The 20779-nt window shown below is 50.2% G+C and overlaps 8 protein-coding genes across 8 annotated transcripts; 5 read left to right on the plus strand and 3 right to left on the minus strand.

Moving 5' to 3' along the window:
* Nucleotides 1–141: 141 nt before the first annotated feature.
* Nucleotides 142–3432, plus strand: Bathy03g02370 (cystathionine beta-synthase; the record flags this gene model as incomplete). Its single annotated transcript, XM_007514154.1, has 1 exon — nucleotides 142–3432. The coding sequence occupies one exon, from the start codon at nucleotides 142–144 to the stop codon at nucleotides 3430–3432; it is 3291 nt and encodes a 1096-aa protein (XP_007514216.1).
* Nucleotides 3433–3816: 384 nt separating this feature from the next.
* Nucleotides 3817–5493, plus strand: Bathy03g02380 (chromatin assembly factor 1 subunit B; the record flags this gene model as incomplete). The annotated part of the gene is made up of 1 exon (XM_007513915.1): nucleotides 3817–5493. The coding sequence occupies one exon, from the start codon at nucleotides 3817–3819 to the stop codon at nucleotides 5491–5493; it is 1677 nt and encodes a 558-aa protein (XP_007513977.1).
* A 373-nt stretch (nucleotides 5494–5866) lies between these two features.
* Nucleotides 5867–8380, minus strand: Bathy03g02390 (predicted protein; the record flags this gene model as incomplete). The annotated part of the gene is made up of 1 exon (XM_007513937.1): nucleotides 5867–8380. One exon carries the CDS (start codon nucleotides 8378–8380, stop codon nucleotides 5867–5869), a length of 2514 nt encoding a protein of 837 aa, XP_007513999.1.
* Nucleotides 8381–9819: 1439 nt separating this feature from the next.
* On the plus strand, nucleotides 9820–13299 carry Bathy03g02400 (DNA polymerase delta catalytic subunit; the record flags this gene model as incomplete). The annotated part of the gene is made up of 2 exons (XM_007514056.1): nucleotides 9820–10099; nucleotides 10235–13299. The coding sequence occupies 2 exons, from the start codon at nucleotides 9820–9822 to the stop codon at nucleotides 13297–13299; spliced, it is 3345 nt and encodes a 1114-aa protein (XP_007514118.1).
* A 174-nt stretch (nucleotides 13300–13473) lies between these two features.
* Nucleotides 13474–15372, plus strand: Bathy03g02410 (serine/threonine-protein kinase 25; the record flags this gene model as incomplete). Its single annotated transcript, XM_007514290.1, has 1 exon — nucleotides 13474–15372. One exon carries the CDS (start codon nucleotides 13474–13476, stop codon nucleotides 15370–15372), a length of 1899 nt encoding a protein of 632 aa, XP_007514352.1.
* Nucleotides 15373–15432: 60 nt separating this feature from the next.
* Bathy03g02420 (predicted protein) lies at nucleotides 15433–18594 on the minus strand (the record flags this gene model as incomplete). Its single annotated transcript, XM_007513954.1, has 1 exon — nucleotides 15433–18594. The coding sequence occupies one exon, from the start codon at nucleotides 18592–18594 to the stop codon at nucleotides 15433–15435; it is 3162 nt and encodes a 1053-aa protein (XP_007514016.1).
* Nucleotides 18595–18938: 344 nt separating this feature from the next.
* Nucleotides 18939–19574, minus strand: Bathy03g02430 (predicted protein; the record flags this gene model as incomplete). The annotated part of the gene is made up of 1 exon (XM_007513946.1): nucleotides 18939–19574. The coding sequence occupies one exon, from the start codon at nucleotides 19572–19574 to the stop codon at nucleotides 18939–18941; it is 636 nt and encodes a 211-aa protein (XP_007514008.1).
* A 257-nt stretch (nucleotides 19575–19831) lies between these two features.
* Bathy03g02440 (predicted protein) lies at nucleotides 19832–20611 on the plus strand (the record flags this gene model as incomplete). The annotated part of the gene is made up of 1 exon (XM_007514361.1): nucleotides 19832–20611. The coding sequence occupies one exon, from the start codon at nucleotides 19832–19834 to the stop codon at nucleotides 20609–20611; it is 780 nt and encodes a 259-aa protein (XP_007514423.1).
* Nucleotides 20612–20779: the final 168 nt, after the last annotated feature.

Genomic DNA, 20779 nt, shown 5'->3' on the forward strand with positions numbered 1-20779 from the left:
GAGTCAAAGCGCGTACTCCAAAACCCGAAAAAAAAAAAAATTGAGAGACGAGAAAAAGAAAGAAAGATAAAACACACGTGTATCCGTTCCTCACTCTTCTCGACCGAGAAGATGATGCACAGCACACGCACGAACGCTTCGATGCTGTGCATAAACATCACCCCGAAGTTCGTGCGGATACGCCGAGGCGTTGCGTTATCAACTCATTCGTCGTCTTTGCGAAATTGTCAAATTTTGTCGTCAAACGCAGAGAGAGGAACGAAAACGCAGCGCCTTCTTCTTAGTGGTAATCAAAAACTCGTAATTGATTCTTCGACGAGCGATGATGCTTCGATGGGAAGCCATTTCAGTCGTCGTGCACGTCGTCACTTTTCCTCTCCATTCGCGAGGGTTTCCGACAAGCGGAGACACGCGCTCGTCACTTCCGCATCCTCGAACAACAACAACAAAATCACGAGTGCAAAAAGTGGTTTGAACAGCACCAGTGGTGGTGAATCTCGTCTCCGCGCGATCAACAATCCCTCGCAGCAGCGAGAACAACAAGGGTTAGCGGACGCACTCGCTGCGGGGAAATCTGCAAAATCGCCGCCGGGGTCGTCACGAGGACAAGAAGAAAAAGAAATGATCGACCAGACGTACGAGTTGAACGGTAACAACTTCGCGGAACAAACGATCGCGACGCCGTCGGATGGACCGATCGATGTGTTGCACGCCTCTTCGAAGCAGACGAAGAGTTGGCAAGCGGTGAGGAGAGCGGTGACGACTGGGCCGGTGCAATCGAACGCGTTGATTGGAGGGACGCCGTTGATTGACGTGACGAGCGTGTTGAGTTTGAATCCTTCAAAGGTGAAGATTTACGCGAAGTGCGAGTATATGAATCCGAGTGGAAGCATTAAGGATCGAATTGCGAGTTATATTTTACAAGCGGCGATTGATGCTGGGGATTTGAAGGAGGGGATGACGGTGGTGGCGGCGACGAGCGGGAACACCGGGAGCGCCATCGCGGCGGCGTGCGCCATTCGCGGGTTTGATTACATCGTCATTACGAATAAGAAATGTTCGATAGAGAAGATCGATAGCATGAGAGCGTATGGTGGGACGGTTATTGTCGCGAAGAGTGGCGTAGCTGCGGACGATCCAGAGCATTATCAAAATATCGAGAACACGATGGTGGCGGAAAATCCGGGGAAGTATTTCGGCGTGAACCAGTACGATAACTTGAACAACGCGTTGGCTTACGAGGCGACGTTAGGGCCGGAAATTATCGCGCAAACGAAAGGACTCATCACGCACTTTGTCGCTGGGTCGAGTACGGGTGGGACGCTGACGGGTACCAGTCGGTATTTGAAGGCGGTGAACCCGGAGATCAAGTCCGTGTTGGCGGATCCGCGAGGGTCGGTATTGTGGGATAATTTCGTTAACGACGTTCCGGAAAACGAGTTAATTGTTGGTAAGTGGGAGATTGAAGGCGTCGGGAAAGATTCTATTCCGGGTGTTTTGTCCTGGGACGTCGTCGATGGCGCGCAAAGAGGAGACGACGCGTCGAGTTTTTACACGTGTCGCAAAGTCGCGAGAGATTTGGGCGTTTTAGTTGGAGGCTCCGCCGGGTTGAATTTACACGCGTGCGCGGTCTTGAGCGGTAAAATCGACAACGGCGTCATCGTGACCGTTTTGCCAGACTCTGGGGTGAAATACCTGTCCAAGATTTTCAACGACGATTGGATGAACGAGAAAGGATTCACGGGCAAGGAAAAGAGTCCCGAGGATGGAGAAATCTATTGGCGACCGGGCGCGAACGATCCGTGCGAGAACCAAAAGAGTAGCAGAATGTTTCCGATAAACGCGTGCTCTTTACAACACGACACGAGAAAGCAATGCAACGACGACGAGTTGAACCCGAGAGAACAAACGGAAGCGGAGTTGAGATTTTTGGAAGAGACGGCGGCGAGAATGGTCGAATACCATCGTCAATCCGTAAAAATTGGCGAAGAACCGGTAGTATTGATGAATACTCCGGAAAGCATTCGAGCGATGTTTTCCGAAGCTGGCGTTGGGATGACCTTTGAGCACCAAGAACCGGCGTGGAGCGAGCAACAGTTGAGAGACGCCGTGACGACCATCTTGCAAACGTCCGTGCGTTCATCGTCGCCGTTATTTTTGAACCAATTATACGCCGGTGTCGACCCGGTCGCGTTAGCCGGCGAATGGGTCTCCGCGGCGTTGAACTCAAACGTGCACACGTTCGAAGTCGCGCCATCGTTGACGGAGATTGAGAAATCATGCTTGGAGAAAGTCGCGCGGTGTTGGTTGAAGACCAACGACGGCGTCGAGACTCCCGAACACGACGGTTTGTTCGTCCCAGGTGGATCGTTATCGATTTTATATTCCATCTTGTTAGCCAGAGACGTCGCGGACTCTTCCATTCGCAAGGCTGGCATGGACAGAAATAACAAGTTGGTAGCTTTTTGCAGCGAAAACGCGCATTACTCGTACAAAAAATCCGCCATCGTTACCGGTTTAGGCGAAGAAAACTTGGTCGCGGTGAAATGTCTGCCGAACGGTGCCATGGATCCGGGCGCTTTGCGTGCGGCGATTGCATCGGCCATCGCGGCAGGCAAAACGCCGTTCTACGTCGGCACGACCGCGGGTACAACTGTTTTAGGCGCTTTTGATCCGTTCAGCGAAATCTTTGACGTCGTCGACGAGTTTCAAAATGCCAACGGGAAATCGCAACGCATTTGGACCCACATCGACGGCGCGTGGGGCGGTGGTGCCATGCTTTCCAAAGAGCACAATCATCTCATGGACGGCGCGGAACGCTCGGATTCTTTCTCTTGGAACCCGCACAAAATGCTCGGCATGCCTTTGCAATGCTCGGTGTTTGTCTGCAAGCACGCCGGCTCTTTATCTAAAGCGAACGGCGCCAAGGCGGAATATCTCTTCCAACCGGACAAGAATAACTCTGGCGCGGACTTGGGCGACCGAACCATTCAGTGTGGACGCAAAGCAGACGCCGTGAAGTTATGGTTGGCGTGGAAATTGCGAGGCGACGAAGGTTTCGCCAAGTGCATCGATCGGTCCTTTCACTTGGCGAAATTCGTCCAACTCGAAGTTGAAAACTCGGACGGCAAGTTCGTTCTCGTCCAACCGGCCCAATGCTCCAACGTCGGGTTCTGGTACGTTCCGCCGCGCTTGCGCCCATTCAACCGGACAACTGCGACTGAAGAAGATTGGGCCGAACTCGGTTACGTCGCTCCAAAGTTGAAAAACGCCATGCAAAAAGCCGGCGACGCCATGATTGGCTTCCAACCCATCGCCAGCATGGGCTACGTCAACTTTTTCCGCCTGGTGTTACCGAACCCGAGACACATCACGGAAATGGATCTGAGAGCGATGTTGGATCGCATGGACACCTACGGCCAAGAATTTTAATAATCATCGGAGAAAACAAATGGAGTAATTATATGTTATGCATCAAAGAGAAGAGAAGAAAGAGGAGGAAATTTTGCAAGCACGGAGGGTGGCTTACGTTTGTAAACTACTATAAAAATTATAATACACGAGAGCGGATTTATGATGATGTTTACGCAATCATCGAATCAAATCAATCAACGAGAGCGAGAGAGAAGAAGGAAAGCGATAAAAAGCGCGCTCTGAGAATAATAATAGTTATAATAACGAATAATAATACGAGAATGGTCATCTAGTAGTACACGAAAAGAAGAGTTGTTTAATATAATAAGTCATCACACACGATACTTTTAAAGCGAGAAACGAAGAAAAAATCGACACAAAATTTTTCAAAATTCGAATAAAATGCGCGTGGATTTAATCTCCGTCTTCTGGCACAACCTGGAAGGCGAGAAGCACAACGAACCGATTCTCGCGTGTTCGTTCGATCCTTCTTCATCGTCTTCTTCGTATAAACGTCTCGCGACCGCTGGAGGCGATAAGACGATAAAGATTTGGGACGTTTTGGAAATCGTCGACAAAGTGGAGGAGGAGGAGGAGGAGGAGAAAGAGGACGAGAGAGAAGCAAAAGTAGGAGAAGAGCAGACGCAAAGTCGCGTGGAATATAAAGAAACGATCACTCGACACGCGGCGGTGGTGAATTGCGTGAAGTTTTCTCCGGATGGCGCCGCACTCGCGTCGTGTGGAGACCGAGGCGAAGCGTTCGTGTTTGAGAAGACGACGACGACGAGAAAGGAGGGAGAGGAAAAGAAGACGGAGACGACGAACAACGCGCAGATGATGGTTGTCTCTGGCAACAGAACCGAATCTGATGCTAAACAACAAGGAGAGGAAGAAGCGCCTTCTCTTTTTAAGTGCAAATGCGCGTTGCGTGGCGGAACGGCGGATGCGTTAGATTTGACGTGGTCCGCCGACTCGCAGCTCGTCGCGGTGTCGTACATCGATTGGCGGACGATTATTTACGACGTCGCGAATGGTGGGGTCCCCCTGATTGCCTTCGAAGGTAAAAAAGGTAAATGCGCGTTAGGTGCGAGCAGTGGTAACGGACACACAAGTTTTGTCCAAGGTGTGACGTTTGACGCGTTGTCAAAATGGATAGTTTCTGTGAGCGCGGATAGGACGATGTGTGCTTGGTCTTCGAAGAAGGTTGCGATGAAAGCGAAGAAGGGCGAAAGTCCGATTGCGACGAAGAAAGTTTGGACGACGAGCTCGTTCAAGTACAGCAGCTGCGCGAAGAGCGCAAAGTCTAGCATAGATAGCAGCAACCAAGGCAACGAAAACAACGATGCGTGTTCATCGATGCTCTTTCACGACGACACCTTGCCTTCGTTCTTTAGACGACCAAGTTTCTCGCCGTGTGGTTCGTTCTTAGTCGTGCCCAGTGGTATACTCAAGGAAAAGGTCTCCGAACACGGCGGCGCGAAGAAGAGTGAAAGTACGGACTGCGCGCACGTGTTCTCTCGAGACGATTTGACGCAACCGAAAGCGTCCCTTCCGTCACTGAAACCGTCGACGTGCGTGGCGTTTTCGCCAAAGGTGTTTAAACTGAGAGGCGTTAAAAACGATGACGAATCAGTTGCTTCCACGAATCCTTTTAGAGGATTAAAGCACCGATGCATATTTTGCGTGTGTACAATTGATGGAGCTATGGTGTATGATACCGAAGTTGCTTCTCCTGTCGCCGTCATTTCAAACGCTCATTACGCCGCGGTCACGTGCGCGACTTGGAGCGCGGACGGGAGAACTCTGGTGTTGTCCAGTAAGGATGGTTTCTGCTCGTTTGTTCGATTCGACGAAGGTGAATTTGGCGAAGAAGTCGAAATGCCGAAACTTCCCGCGGAGACTGAAGTAGTGGAGGAGGGGAACAAGGAGAACGCCACGATTAACGGCACCGCCGCGGCGAAAAAGCCAGACCAAGCCACGGTGGACGCTCTGTTCGCAAACAATAAAAGTAGCACCGAAGATACGAATAAAGGCGTGGCGCAGACTGGAAGGCGAATAACACCGGTAGCGATGATGTAGAATATTAGTCAGCTAAAAACATGCACTTGTGGAACTGTAAAGAATGAACGCTCTGAGATTTCTCATTTAAAAAATATTTGGATCTACTAGTCGCTTCCTCATCCTCTTCTCACTCTCACCCGCCCTCTCTTTACTGCTTGGTTGTATTATATTACTTTTCTCGTTTTAATTGTTTCGTTTCATTTATTTCTCGGTTTATTATTCGTTTTTCTTTCTCGTTTTGTTTTCATTTTGGTTTTGTTTCAGTTATTTCTCGTTCGTCAAAGACAATAGCACTCCTTTCGAAAGCCCAAACAACTCAACTTCTATTCTCTCTCACTCTTTCGCTTCTCACATCTTTAAAAATATTTCACACACATAGACACCGAACCTCTCACGCGCGCGCGCTTCCACCTCTCGGCGTGCGACGTTTCTTTGGAGTTTCCGGACGATGTAACGAATCCGATTCGGTTGAGCCTCGCCAACCAAACATCTTCTTCATCAAGGATCCTACGATTGTGTTCTTCTCACTGTCTTCGTTATTCGCTCTTGCCGCCGCACTTCGCGACGCGCGCTTATTAGCGTTGAACTTTGGAGTTCCACTTCTTTCAGCGAGCGCCATGAGTTCGACGTAGCGTTCGTCGTCCGCTTCCACGTACTCCAAACCGTACTCCAAGACGTCCTCCAACGGCTCGAAGCAAATCGTTAAAGGTTGCGTCGTGGCGAAATCCATCTCCGCCTGCGCTTTGCGTCGTCTCTTGGATGCTGCCGGATTGAAGCACGCTCGTCGTCGTCGTCTTTTCTGCGCAAGCGCACCGCCACTGTTCATCAGAGCATTTTTTCGCTCTTCTTTTTCAGCCTTTTGGCGTTTCACCGCCGCGGCATCAAAGCAAAACAGGTAGCGATCGCGCTCAGCTTCAGTGGCGAGCTCTGGACGTTCACGAAGTTCTTTTGAAGGCGTCCAGTAAAATCGCGAGAGCAATGGACGACCGTTGTTATGAACCATCCTCTTCTGATACCAGTAGTGATGAACAGTCAAAACGACTTCGCAAGACGGCGCGTGCGGATACCTTTTTCGCAGCTCTGCGAAAGCTTTATCCATACTAGCATCATGCTTCATAACGAACGGCTTCGGACGAATAGAAGCGCCTGGAGAAAAAAATGCTTTCGCACTCGTATTTTTTTGGGATACTTTCACGGTCAAGTTCATCTTCTTCTCGAGCAACGCGCGATCGAAAACTTCCTCGGTCTCCGCGAGGGAGGACAAGGAAGATTTCGAACCGCGCGTCACGCGTTTCGTTAATCCAAATTTGAGACTGCCACCACCACCACCACCACCGAATGCATCGAATGCGTTCGAGTTTGTGTTGATCTTCTTGTCGCTGTTTGTGATATTATTCTTATATTTCGTTGAATTGTTGTTGGTGTTGTTTTTCTTGGTCTTTTGTTGGATTGGCGTTTTCAGCTCACCCGCCCCGACATCCACAGTCGAGGGAACCCATTCGGCGGCGCGACGCGCCTTGCGCAACTTCAGCGCAGCGGCGGACTGCTTCGCCGAAGCAGCTCGCCCTTCCAAATGGACTTTCGTCAAAGATTTACTATTCGTATTGTTTAAACTTCTTGTAACTCTTTTGACGACGAGATCATTGCTGGACCCGTTTCCCGACACGTTTTCCACGTCAGAATCGTTTATATCCGACAACTTTTCCAGTCTCGCCAAGTGCTCATCATCGGAGCACTCGGAGGAATTTTCAGAACCAGAATTAATCACACTTTTGTTCAATTTCGATTTCGCATGTGTTGTTGTTGTTGTTGCAGTTTTCATTTTCTTCCCGATGAGACCTCCGTCGCCGGCAGTGACGTCGTTTGTACTCGGAGTTTGAGGGAGAGTCACGCAATCGTACGTCGCGTCGTTGGAATTTTCACCGCCATTCATAATCACACCCCAAGTATCGTACTTATTCGGCAGACTATGTCTCTTATCGTTGCGTTTGTAGTGCGGCGGCGAAACCAAAAACGCTTCGTGCATCGGTTGGTCTGACGTCCAGTGCAGCGCATCTTCCTCCGTCGACGGCGAATAACATCTACCCAAGACGATATCACACGCGGAGTTCGACGACACCATACTCGACGCGCACCAGGACGCTTCTTCAAAGACGTCGAAAAGTTTCTCCACGTGTTCTTGCGTCACACCGTCTTTACCTTTCATCTCCGCTTGTTTACCTCCTTCTGCTTCTCCTTGCTTTTTCTGGTCTTTCTTTTTCATCATCGCAGTATTCGTTTTCTTCTTTTCTTTCATGTTTTCCGCAACAAACGCGTCTCTTTGGGATTCGAGCCATTGCAAATCTTGGTCGTCGCACTCGTACGTCGCCGCCGCGGTGTTCGGACCAAACCTCGCCGCGACGACTCCGCCATCCGACTTGTGATACCCCTGCGGCGGCTTGTACGCTTTCCCATCGTTCATACTCGCGTAATACTGCGCAGTTTCCGCTTTACCAAACTGTGGCACGTGAATATTCTCAGTTTTCGCAAACGGATCTTTATTAAAGCCTTGGATGCGCGCGTTCAACTCGCGTTGAGAAACCTTCTTCTTATTCCCCTTCGTCGGCGTAGTGTTCGTGTCATTTTCTATCCCGTCTTTATAATCAGCACTTCCTCTCTTCGGTCGATTGCCATCGCCTTTCTTCTTGATTTCTTTTTCAGCCTTTTCTGGCCTCGGCTCCTTCTTCACGCGAGGTTTTTGCTGAACGTTTCTCGTCTTGTTTTGTCTTCGATTGTCTCTGACGCCGCACGCGTTGCACAACGTCTTCGGTCCGTCCGGACCGTTACGCCATAAAGGCGTCGTGTGCGTGTTACAGTGCGCGCATCTTTTCCCTGCAATCCCAGTCGGCGACTGAGTATTCGCCATCTTTACTTTCCTTTTTCTCTTTTTCTCGCCGCCGCCGTCAACCGAGCGCTTTTAGAGGACAGAGGACCGAGGACAGGGGAGGGGCACTAATCAATGTTCCAATTCTTCTCTCTCGAGCGAATAAAAGCACTTTCTGTGTGAATGCATTGAAAAAGAAAGAAGCAAAACGTAAGTATTCGATATGAGGCGTATAATGGCATTCGTTTTCGAGCGAATATCTCAACCATTCGCGCTCCTCGCGCGCGATTGAATTCAGAAAATGGGACAAAGGGCAGGAATTTCGACACCTCTCAGGCACTGCCCGATGAGGCATTCCGAAGGGCACGCGCGCGCATCGAATCGCACGCAGTGCGCCTAAACGCGACGGCTTCGTGCCCAAAAAAAATCGATTTACGAGTAAAAGAGTCTAAATTCTGTTCAATTCAAAAGCGTAAACGCAGATCCACGTACCTTCTCGCCCTCTTTTCTCACGTTCAATGCGCGCACAAAGAGAGGTCCGTATAAAAAAAACAGAAGGACGCTCTCACGGAAAGTCGCCTTTTTCTCTCGCCTAAAAGAAATTAAAATCCCCCTTCTCTCTCTCTCTTTTACGCTCTACTCTTCTCAACGCGAATTTCCTCTCGCCTCTGCGCTGGAAGTTTTCGACGAGAAAGAATCTCTCTAAATCTATTCTTCCTTCCTTCTGAAGAAGAGTATTACGTAGAGAGAGTCGTCGACGCTCGACGTACTCGCGCCGTAGTGATTTTTTGTGTTGATTTTTCCTCCTCTTCGTTCCCTTCTTTCCGAAACGACAGAAAAAAAAAATCAGAGAGAAAAGGAAGGTTTCAGAAGGGCAGTTTTCCCACCAAAAAGAAGAAAAATTGTCGAAAGAAGAGACCAATAAATATGCCTTCCGAAGGGAAATTAGAGGGGGAAAACGCGCGCAAACACAAACTTCTCTCGATCAATAAAACGCCCAACAACACTTCCTCTCTCCACCAGATGTCGGGATTTTTTGCCTGCGCTCGTGCTGTTCTGTACTTTTTTTCTTGCGCTCTGTATTTCGAGACGGCTGCTCTTCTTTGCTCGACGATGACGACCCGACGACGACGATGGGAGGAGAGAGGAAGCCCTGCCTCCCTTTCAAAGAGAGAATATTTCTTCCTCATCAAAGGATGCTTTTTTTCTTCTTTTTTGCCTTTGTGCAGGTCTCGTCGTCGAGATATTTTCGGAGATATTTTTCAACGACAAAAGAGAGCAAAAAAACTCTCCTTCGCTTCCCTTTCCCTTTTGTCTTGGGTCCAAGTCTCTTTAAAGAGAGCTCGAGAGCTTCAACAACAAAAATTCAAAAAAAACGAGAAAAAGAGCTCGAGAGAGAAAACCAAAATCATTTCTTTTCCCCACAACAACCTCACAAATACTCTTTCTCTTTGTTCTTCTGCGCGTGAACGATGGAAACGATGAATACCACCACAACCACCAACAAGAGAGAAGGCGACGAAAAGGACTTCGAGGAGGAGGAGGACAAAAAGCGCGCGAAAAAAGACGAGTTAGAAGAGGACGAGTTGGAGACGCAAGAAACACATCCTTGGAGTGCCAACGAGGAAATCTTGGAGGAAGAGGTGTACGTCCAAGATTTAGGCAAAGTCTCCGACGACGTGAAAGTCGTCGAGGCGGAGAAGAAAAGTTGGAACAGGAAGCCTTTGGCGAGACCGATCGATGGTCAAACGGATTCTATACGTGCGTTTTGATTTTGTGTTGTTCACTCTTATTCTTTGAAACGCGTTGTTCGTATTCTTTTTCTTTGTCCTCTTCGCTTTGCGCTTTGGGAGATTTTCAAACTTCATAACTCACATTTTTTGACTTCTCGAACAGTTTTTCAACAGTTGGACATCGATTACATCATCGGCCAGCCGCACGAGATGCTCGGCCAGGAGAGACGGTCGAAGGGCCAGGCGGCGATTTTGCGAATGTTTGGCGTGACCGAAGACGGCCACTCGGTGTGCGTGCATGTGCACGGTTTCAACCCGTATTTTTACTGCGCGGTGCCGGAAACTTTCACGGAGCAACACATTCCGGCGTTTTTGATGTCTTTGAATTCGCAGATGATGGCGCACCAAAGGTCGTCGAATTCGGCGAGGCATTTCGCGCTGGACGCGCATTTGATTTTAGATAAACAATCGCTCATGAATTTCCAACCGAACGGGAAGAAAGGACGTTTTTTACGCATCATCATGATGTTGCCGACGCAAGTGGCGCAAGCGAGAGGGATTTTAGAAAATGGGATACACGTGGACGAGTTGCACCAAAGCGCGTTAACGTTTCCAACGTTTGAGAGTAACATTTTGTACACGTTAAGGTTTATGGTAGACAGAGCAGTTGTCGGTGGGAACTGGTTGGAATTACCGGCGAAAAATTATCGCGTGCGTCCGCAACAAAGGAAAGCGAGTTATTGTCAAATCGAGTGCGACGTTATGTTCGATCGATTCATCTCGCACGCCGCGGAAGGAAAATATTCAAAGTTGGCGCCGTTCAGAATTTTGTCCGTCGATATCGAGTGCGCTGGGAGAAAAGGTTTCTTCCCGGACGCCGAACAGGATCCGGTGATTCAAATCGCCACGCTCGTCACCGAACAAGGCTCGGATTCGCCGATTATTAAAGCGATTTGGACGCTAGACACGTGCGCGCCAATCGTCGGCGCAGAGGTGAAATCGTTTCGAGACGAGCGGGAGTTATTGAGAGACTGGGGTAAGTTTATGCGCGCCGTCGATCCAGACATGCTCATTGGCTATAACATTGTCAATTTCGATTTCCCATATCTCATCAAACGCGCGCAAACGCTAGGCGTGCAAGATTTTCCGTATTGGGGGAGAATTATCGGGAAACAACTGACGATTAAAGACACGACGTTTAGTTCCAAAGCGTACGGGACGAGAGAGTCGAAAGAAATTACCATCGAAGGAAGAGTTCAATTTGATATGCTCCAAGCGATTCAAAGAGATTATAAACTTTCGAGTTACTCTTTGAACTCGGTGTCCGCGCACTTCTTAGGCGAGCAGAAAGAAGACGTGCATCACTCGGCGATTTCCGAGTTACAAGCCGGGACCGCGGAAACCAGAAGACGTTTGGCGGTGTACTGTTTGAAGGACGCGTATTTGCCGCAACGTCTGTTGGATAAACTCATGTATACGTACAACTACATCGAAATGTCCAGAGTTACCGGCGTCCCGTTGTCCTTCTTGTTGGCGAGAGGACAATCGATTAAAGTCATGTCACAGCTGTTGCGAAAAGCCAGACAACGCGGATTGATCATCCCAGCGAGAAGAGACCGCGGAAACGGTCCGAACGCGCAATTAGAAGGTGAAGTCGCGTACGAAGGCGCGACTGTTTTGGACGCGAAAGCTGGGTATTACGAGCTTCCAATCGCGACGCTCGATTTCGCCTCTTTGTACCCTTCCATCATGATGGCGCACAATTTGTGCTATTGCACGTTGGTCAAGCAACACGACGTGGCGGATTTACCGCCGGAAGCGTACACGAAAGCGCCAACCGGAGATGTTTTTGTCAAATCCACGCAGTTCAAAGGTATCCTTCCGGAAATTTTAGAGGAACTGTTATCGGCGCGGAAACGAGCGAAACAGGATTTAAAAAAAGCGACGGATCCTTTAGAACGGGCGGTTTTAGACGGTCGTCAGTTGGCGTTGAAAATATCCGCCAACTCCGTGTATGGCTTTACCGGCGCCACGGTCGGTCAGCTTCCGTGTTTGGAGATTTCCGCCTCGACGACGGCGTACGGTCGTCAGATGATTGACCACACGAAGAAATTGGTCGAGGAAAAATACACCACCGCCAACGGGTACGAAGGCGACGCCGAAGTCATATACGGCGATACCGATTCCGTGATGATTAAATTCAACTGTAAAGAATTAAAAACGAGCATGGAGTACGGTTTAGAAGCCGCCGATTACGTCTCTGCGACGTTTACGAAACCCATCAAGTTAGAATTTGAAAAGTGTTACTGGCCGTATTTGTTAATCTCCAAGAAAAGATACGCCGGTTTACTCTGGGAAAACAGCGAAAAGTGGACAAAAATGGATACCAAAGGCATCGAAACTGTGCGTCGCGATAACTGTCTGTTAGTGCGCCAGGTCGTCGAAACGTGCTTGACGAAAATCCTCATGGATAGAGACATCCCTGGCGCGGTCAAATACGTCCAAAACACCATCTCGGATTTACTGATGAATAAGTTGGATTTGTCGCTTTTGGTCATCACCAAAGGTTTGACGAAAACCGCGGACGAATACGCGGTCAAAGCGGCGCACGCGGAGTTGGCACAACGCATGTTCCTTCGCGACCCAGCGACGGCTCCAGTTGTTGGCGACCGCGTCGCATACGTCATGATTAAAGCCACGAAAAACGCCAAAGGGTACGAGAAATCCGAGTGCCCGATTTACGCCATGGATAACAACTTACCCATCGATCACAAGCACTACTTGGACAACTTCTTGACCAAACCTTTGTTGCGTTTGTTCGAACCGATACTACAGAACGCCGCATCTGTTCTCCTCTCTGGTGAACACACCAGGTCGATCGCGTTACCTACCCCGTCTTCCACCTTGGCCGGCGGCATCATGCGCTTCGCGAAAGTCCGCCCGTCCTGCGTCGGTTGCCGCGCACCAATCACGGACGAAAAGCTCTCCAAATCTTTGTGTAAACACTGCGTGGAAGACGAATCTAAACATCTCCAAAAAGCGTTAGTCACGGTGAACGAACTCGAGAAAGACTTCAACCGTTTATGGACGCAATGTCAAAGATGTCAAGGTTCGTTGCACCAAGACGTCTTGTGCACGTCGAGAGACTGTCCGATTTTTTACCGAAGAAGGAAAACGCAGAAAGATTTGATCGAAGCCACGACCACGTTGAAACGGTTCGATTGGTAGTCACTTTACCACCACGTCAGCGTGTACGCGTTTGTAGTTATTAATAGTACTCACACAAACATCCACGCGTCGATATAATAATCAATTCGTTCGTCTTTTCTGTTTTTTGCTCCATTTCTCATAAAAACAAGGCACAGTCCCCCCCCCAAAACACCACCAACATTACCACCAAGAATGGAGGAGGAGGAGGAAGATGGCGCGCCTATCCCTTCCTCTGCTCTGCTCGTCAACCGTTTCCAGCTCCTCGAACTCGTCGGTCGAGGGACGACCGGCGTCGTCCATCGCGCGTTAGATGTGCTCAATAACAACGAAACCGTCGCCATAAAGTTAGTGGATTTGGAAGAGTGCGAGGACGACGTTTTGGACATTCAGCGCGAAATCAACGTGTTGGCGAACTGCGATTCCCCGCACGTGACGAAATATTTAGGCTCGTGGTTGGTACCGAAAACGAGCACGTTAGCAATTGCGATGGAATACATGGGCGGGGGATCGGTTCAGGATTTATGTCGAGAGACGCCGTTGGATGAGCGAATCGTTCGAGTGTTGATGCGAGACGTGGTGAAAGCGTTGAAGTATTTACACGAGGAAGGAAAAATTCATCGAGACGTGAAGTGCGCGAACATTTTGTTGAACGAGAACGGGGAGGTGAGATTGGCGGATTTTGGGGTGTCCGGGCAGATGACGCAAACGATCGGGGCGAGAAGGAAGACGTTTGCCGGGACGCCGTTTTGGATGGCTCCAGAGGTTATTCAATCGAGCGGAACCGGCGGGTTTGACGGACCGAGCGGGTACGACGAGAAAGCGGATATTTGGAGTCTAGGGATAACGGCGATTGAAGCCGCGACTGGGTCGGCGCCACACGCGCATTTACATCCCATGCGAGCTCTGTTTGTAATTCCGCAATCGGCGCCGCCAGAGTTGCCGTATACGGAAAACAACGAAGACAACGAAGAAGACGGAGGAGTGACGTATAATTTTTCGGAGGAGTTTAGAGATTTCGTGAAACAGTGCGTGAAAATGAACCCCGAGGAGAGGCCGAGTGCGGAAGAGTTGTTGAAGCATCCGTTTTTAGAGGTTGGCGGTGTGAACGCCGCGGAATCGGCGAGTAACGACGCGAGCACTAGTACTGTCGGGAACAAGACGAGTAACGGGGAAAGTAACAACGCGAGCGCGGAGGAGCGAGAGGAAGTGTCGACGATAATTGCAGAGGCGAAGAATGGCGCGGTGAATTCAGCAGAGAAGGTCCGACGACAGACGTCGAGTTTAGCGTCAGAGTTGACGGCACCGCCGCCGGACGCGTCGACGAAAGAGGAGAAGAAGGGTAAAACGCGGAGAAAAAAACCGCCGCCTCCGTTGCACTCGCCGCCGCGACCAGATCGCGTGAACACCAAGAAGGTCGCAGAGAACGAAGAAAATGACGTAGAAGTAGCAGAAGTAGATAACAAGAAGAACAGCGCAGAAGAGAGAACAACACCGTCGGAGAACGGTTCAGAAGAAACGGCGACGACGCCGAGCACGCAAAAAGAAGCAGACGAGGACTTTGCGAGTAGTCCTCGGAGCTCGAATCATTCCACGATGTCTGGCAGTCAAAAGTCAAGACCAGAATCGTCGATCGGGAACTCGAGTTGGGATTTCGGTTCGGGTGCATTAGGCCGACGGTACTCGAAGAAGTTGCAGGACCAACAAAAACAGAAATCGCCGACGGCGAGTAACTCGAGTTTGGATCCTCTCAGTCCAAAATCGCGCTTCAAACTCGACGGGAATGAAGCGCTTCCGAGAACGAGTTTGTTGTTGAAAAATCACGTGGGAGACGCGCTTCGCGATTTAAAAATTCCGAAGCGTGAAGCCGATGCTGTATTTTCTGCGCTCGTGGGGATGGAAATTGCAGTCGCGGGAAGTATCGATGCATTTTTTAACTCCGTTTACGAAAGAAGCGTAGCGAAGGATGGAAACGATGATCACGCGTTGTCGAGGGATAAAGAGCAGTCGTCGGAGAGAAGCGTCTTGGCAGAATACTTACTCTCGCGTTGGCGAGACGATTTGATCAGAGAGGAGGTTGGGTATTATGATTAATAGAATTAGAATTTCATATAATTTTGCTTTGCTATGAGTGTGTATAATACAAAGAGTTTACTAATAACCACGTCTAGAGAACGCGTTATACATCTGTAACATTTCCGCCGAAGGTTCTGGAGACGCCGTGGAACTTCCACTCGAGATGGCCTTTTCTACGTGTCGCATGTAAACGGCCTCGATTTCCGTCTCGTTCTCGTCTTCTTCTTCAAGCGCGCATAACGCCGCTTCTCTCGCTAAATTTGCTAAATCTGCGCCGGTGAATTTCTCTGTCATGTCACCAACGCGTTCTAAGTTGACATCCGGCGCTAACGGCGTTTTACGAAAAGCGCACGCGAGGATTTCCGCGCGTTCTTTACTCGTCTCGGGCGCTTTTACGAATAAAAGGCGATCGAAACGACCGGGACGAAGCAAAGCTTCGTCGACTAAATCTGGGCGGTTCGTCGCCGCAATGACGGCAATTTTTTCTGCTCGCGAAGAAGAGTTTAACCCATCCATTTCAAGCAACAACTGCGTCACGACCCGATCGTAGACGGAACTACCTTCCGACTTTGTTTCGCCGCCGCCTCGGGAAGAAGCCAAACCGTCAATTTCGTCGATGAAGATTATCGACGGCGCAACGCTTCGAGCGCGTTTGAAGAGCGTCCTGACGGCTTTTTCGGACTCGCCGACGTATTTCGAGAACAACTCGGGACCTTTCACGGCTAAGAAGTTTCGTTTCGATTGTGAAGCGACAGCGCGAGCTAAAGTTGTTTTGGAACATCCGGGAGGTCCGTATAACAAAATACCGTTTGGCGGTTTCGCGCCAATCTTCTGCATCGCGTCTGGATGCGTTTCCGCCCACTCGACGAGTTCCTTCAACGAGTTTTTTGTGTCGGCCTGACCACCGACGTCGTCCCAATTAATGCTTGAAATCTCGACGTTGATGTCGCGCATGGCCGAAGGCCGAGCGCGATTCTTTGCGACGATAAAATCTTCAATCGTGACGCTATCATTCGTGGACGAAGATGGCGACGTGATTATATCAGTAGTCTCGTCGAGTTGCAAACTGGACATCGCTCCCGAAATATCGTTACCGTTACGTTGTTGATCAGCTATTATCCTGCGCATGGCATTTGAGGCGGCATCTCGAACGAGTTGCGCGATATCAGCGCCGACGAATCCATGCATCGTCCACGCGGTTTCGCGAATAATCTCCTCCGTCAAATCGTGCTTAATCGTTCCCAAGTGTGATTTCAAAATCTCAAATCTTTGTTGCGGATCCGGAGCGTTTACTTCGAGTTCGCGATCAAACCTTCCCGGTCGTCTCAGTCCAACATCAACGGCGTCGGGTCTATTCGTTGTCGCCAAAACGACAATGCCGTCAAGATTAACGACGTTGCCATCAAAAATCTCCGTCAACGCCGCTACCGCTCGCGTGTTCAAATTTGATTCCTCTCCTCCTTTGCCGGAACTACCGCCAGAGTTTTGGACGTTCTCGCCTCTCGAAGGACAAAGCGCGTCGAGTTCGTCGATCAAGACAATCGCCGGTTTCGCTTTCGCCGCCGCTCGAAAGACTTCACGGATGGCCTCTTCGGTTTCACCGACGACAGAGCCGACAAGCTCAGGTCCATCGACGACAAAGAGCGTCGCGTTTGACGTCTCGGCCGCGTGTCGGGCTAAAAGCGTCTTACCAGTCCCGGGTGGACCCCAAAGCAAAGCGCCTCGAGGCGGCGCGACGCCGCACTTCTTGAAAAGGTCAGCGTTGACCAGCGGGAGCGTGACGATATCTTTTAACGCGACGATATGCGATTCACATCCGGCGAGTACATTTCTGGTTCTACTTTTATTAAGAGAGGACGATGATTCAGATTTGATCGAAGCGCCTGGGGCACGAGCGCGGAAAACAGCACTGCCGATATGGTCTTCTTCATCCTCTTCTTCTTCTTCGTTGTTGTTGTTTTTACCGTCTTGGCTCTTTGCATTGGTATCACTTTCATTCGCGTCTCGGCCGAGCAATTCACACGTTTCGGTCTCCTCGTCGATCTCACCTATCTCGTCATTACTAACAAACGCGTTCATATTCTCATCACCCGTCGTTGTCATCGAAATCACTTCAAACAATGCCGAGACGCCTAAAAGCGGTAAACGCACAATCTGCCCGACGCGATATCCGCGATCGCGTAGCGCGCGCAAAGCTAACATCTCCAACGACGATAAATCATTTCTAGTGGTACGTCGATTCCTCGCGAGCGAGTCTCGCAACCACGCGCCTTCCGCGCGAACCGCAAACGCCGCCTCCATGGCGTATAATTTCAACGTCACCTTCTTTACTTTCCTTAAACCACCCCTCGTCGCTTTTCGCACGCACACAAGCGCATCTGCCGGAGGACACCCGAGCGAAAGCCACAGTCTCCTAGATAACGACACTTGCGATTTCTCCAAAGCCGAATGTACTGCCGATTTCCCTGGAACAGCAAACCGTCCATCGCAAGCCTCTCTGACGGCATCGTCGGGCGCGGCGACGTCCAAATCGAGCATCGCCCCCGCCACGTGTCTCACATCCAAAGCTTTCCACTCGCCTCCTCGAAACCGCTCTCGAACGACGTCTTCGTCCTCGGCAAAAACACACGGTCGCTGCATCGCCGTTCCTCTCTGATTCACTTTTTTCATCATCGCGCTCTCTCCTCCTAAAGCCTTCGCCACTGGCGTACCGAGCGTCGCTTTCCGCTCGCCGACGACGGAAGCGACATCCGCGTCTTCTGGCATACAAAACGTCAACGTATTCCCGAGTCCAGCCTCTGCGCCACCGCCCGGAGTAGTCAGAGCACCACCACCTCTCGGGGTTGTTTCTTGTCTCGTCGTCGCCATCACGGAGATTAAAACGCGTTCAAAATTTGAAATCCCGTTCTTTTTCGCGAACGCTCGCGAGATGAACACGTCCAAAGAGGCGTCTTGTCCTTCCTCTCGTGCGTACACATTCGCCGTCAAATTCGAGCCGAAATCGACACTCGGCGATGACGATGACGATGCCCCCTCCTCGTTTCTTTTCAAGCGCCCGAGGGAAGAAAAGCGCGACGACGAGGACGTCTTTTCCTCCTGCGTTTCCTCCGCATCCTCGGCAATGGTAACGGCGGTCATCTCTCGAGACGCGTGAGAGGGAAACGAAGGGAAATTGGCCTCGAATTCGCCGTCGGCCTCGCCAGTCACGGGCGGCTTTTTCTTCCTCTTTTGATTCCCCATTATTCTCGCGATGATACCGTTCAGGAGTAGTAGCAGTGGTGCGAGGAGTATCGCGCGGTGGTCGACGATGATGTCGTCGGAATCATCTCTCTTTGTTGTTCAAGCGTGCGCGAGAGAATTAGTTAATGAAGGGGAAAAGAGAGAGTTAAAGGCCTTATGACGAGGTTGCGCACACATGTTTGAAGTTACATAAAACTAGCAAAACCTTCTCGATGATGATGATTATACTCGAGGGGAAAAGGTAAGGAAACTCTGTGAGAGCGAAGCGCTCGAAAGAACGTGCGTAAACGGCTTTTGCGAAACAGCGCGCTACGCGCAAACGTTCTGTTTTCATGTTCTGTTCTTTACGAGGGATACTCTCGCACTTCTCTGTGCGGCGATGGCGCTTTCGGATTCCCTCTTACGTAAAATCTCTGAAACAATTCCACGGCTTCGTCTTTGAACAAACCGCCGACGCACTCGTACGCTTTCGAGGAGGAGGACGAACCGTCGTCGGCCGTGTCTGATTGTAAACACGAAGGCAAGCCGCGCATCTCGTGGACGCTCAAACACGTCCCGCCGCCGCCAAACTTATCGTTCGCGCATCCAAATATGACTTTAACTCGCTCGAATGGGAGTTGTCCCAGCATGGACGCGCACATGATGCACGGTTCGCACGTCACGTACACATCCAACTTCTCCGGATGACGACGTTCATATAGAAGACCATCACCGTCACCATCACCAACACCAACACCATCACCATCACCCTTCTTGGTCTCCAAAGTCCTCGTTAAAGATTCCAGCGCGACAAACTCCGCGTGTTTCGTCCCGTTCCTCGTCTCGTTCGTTTTATTCCTCCCCGTGGCGATGATCTCCTCCCCGTTCGCAAAGACGCACCCGACTGGGACTTCCCAACACTCGTACGCGTTTTCCGCGAGCTCGAGCGCTTTTCGCATGAGTTTTTGTTCCAATTCGGTGAACGAGGACGTTGGGCGCATGAGAGGCGCATTCGAAGAAGAGGGAGAAGAAGCGGTGAGACTGGTGGTTTGGGTCGCGCTCATGGTTTCTCTCCCTCTCGTCGCGCTCTCTTCATCTAAAACGGGTCATCTCCTTCGATGACTTGAAGTCTCTCATCATCAACAAAGTGGCGAATTGCATTGGAAACAATCCACATTGTAAAGCGCGCTTTGAGCGGTACGTCATAAAAGTTACAACGCGCGATTGAACGAATAGAATAGCAGTAACAACGAGAGCAATGAACAACAACAATCCAGCTGAATTAGGATACTACTATCGCACGGAATCCGGGCAAGAAAAAGGCCCGTTCGATTACGCCTCCATGCAATCGTGGTTCTCCGCGGGGTACTTCAAATCGGATCTGAAAGTGTGCAAAGGAAGAGGCGGGAAAGTGCGAAACATCGGGCAAATGCTCGTGCAAGACGCGCACTTATACGGCGTGCCTTCACACATGGTACAAAACGTGATCGCACCGAAGTATGGTTTAGCGGAGAATCCGAGCACAATTGGGAACGATTTCGTGAGTGGAAGTGGAATGAGAGAAGGCTCGGCGAAAGAGCAAAGATACGCGTCGTACGCGAACCAACCGACGAGTTTATCCGTGGAGAACGTCACGGAGTGCGTGACGAGAGTGATTGAGACTCTGACGGAGATATTGCCGTTGGTGTTAGAGGGTGGTTTGCGAGCGGAATTCGGGGACGAGATGTGGGCGGATATGACGTCGACGCCGCCGCCGTGGAGTTTCGAGCAAAGCGCGAGGGAGTTGAAGAGCCATTGGAATTCGATTTTTTCATCCATGCCGAGAAGAAATAAAGAGTTTGAAGTTTTGATGGATTGTTTGTACAGGAAGAGGAAGGAGGGGATGTATTGTTTACAAGTTGGAGAGGCGAGAGCGTTGGCGGAGGCGGCGATGCAAATCATCGAAGGGTGTCCGAAAGATTTTCCCGAGGCTGTGAACGCCAAGCTCGCTCGAGGATGGGCCGCGGTAGAGGAAGTCAGGGAAGTTTTGAAACGGTGACGATGAAATACTCACGCATGTCCGCTTTTTTGTACTACTACTACTACTACTAAAATACTTAGGTTTTAATGATGTAACTGTGTGTTCATTTTGATACATATATACTAGGAAGAAGATTTTGCTACTGGTACGCTTTGCTAATTTTATGTTGTGATATGTTTTTTCCGC

This window comes from Bathycoccus prasinos (genome assembly GCF_002220235.1).
Source record: "Bathycoccus prasinos genomic : Chromosome_3".
Lineage (NCBI taxonomy): Eukaryota > Viridiplantae > Chlorophyta > Mamiellophyceae > Mamiellales > Bathycoccaceae > Bathycoccus > Bathycoccus prasinos.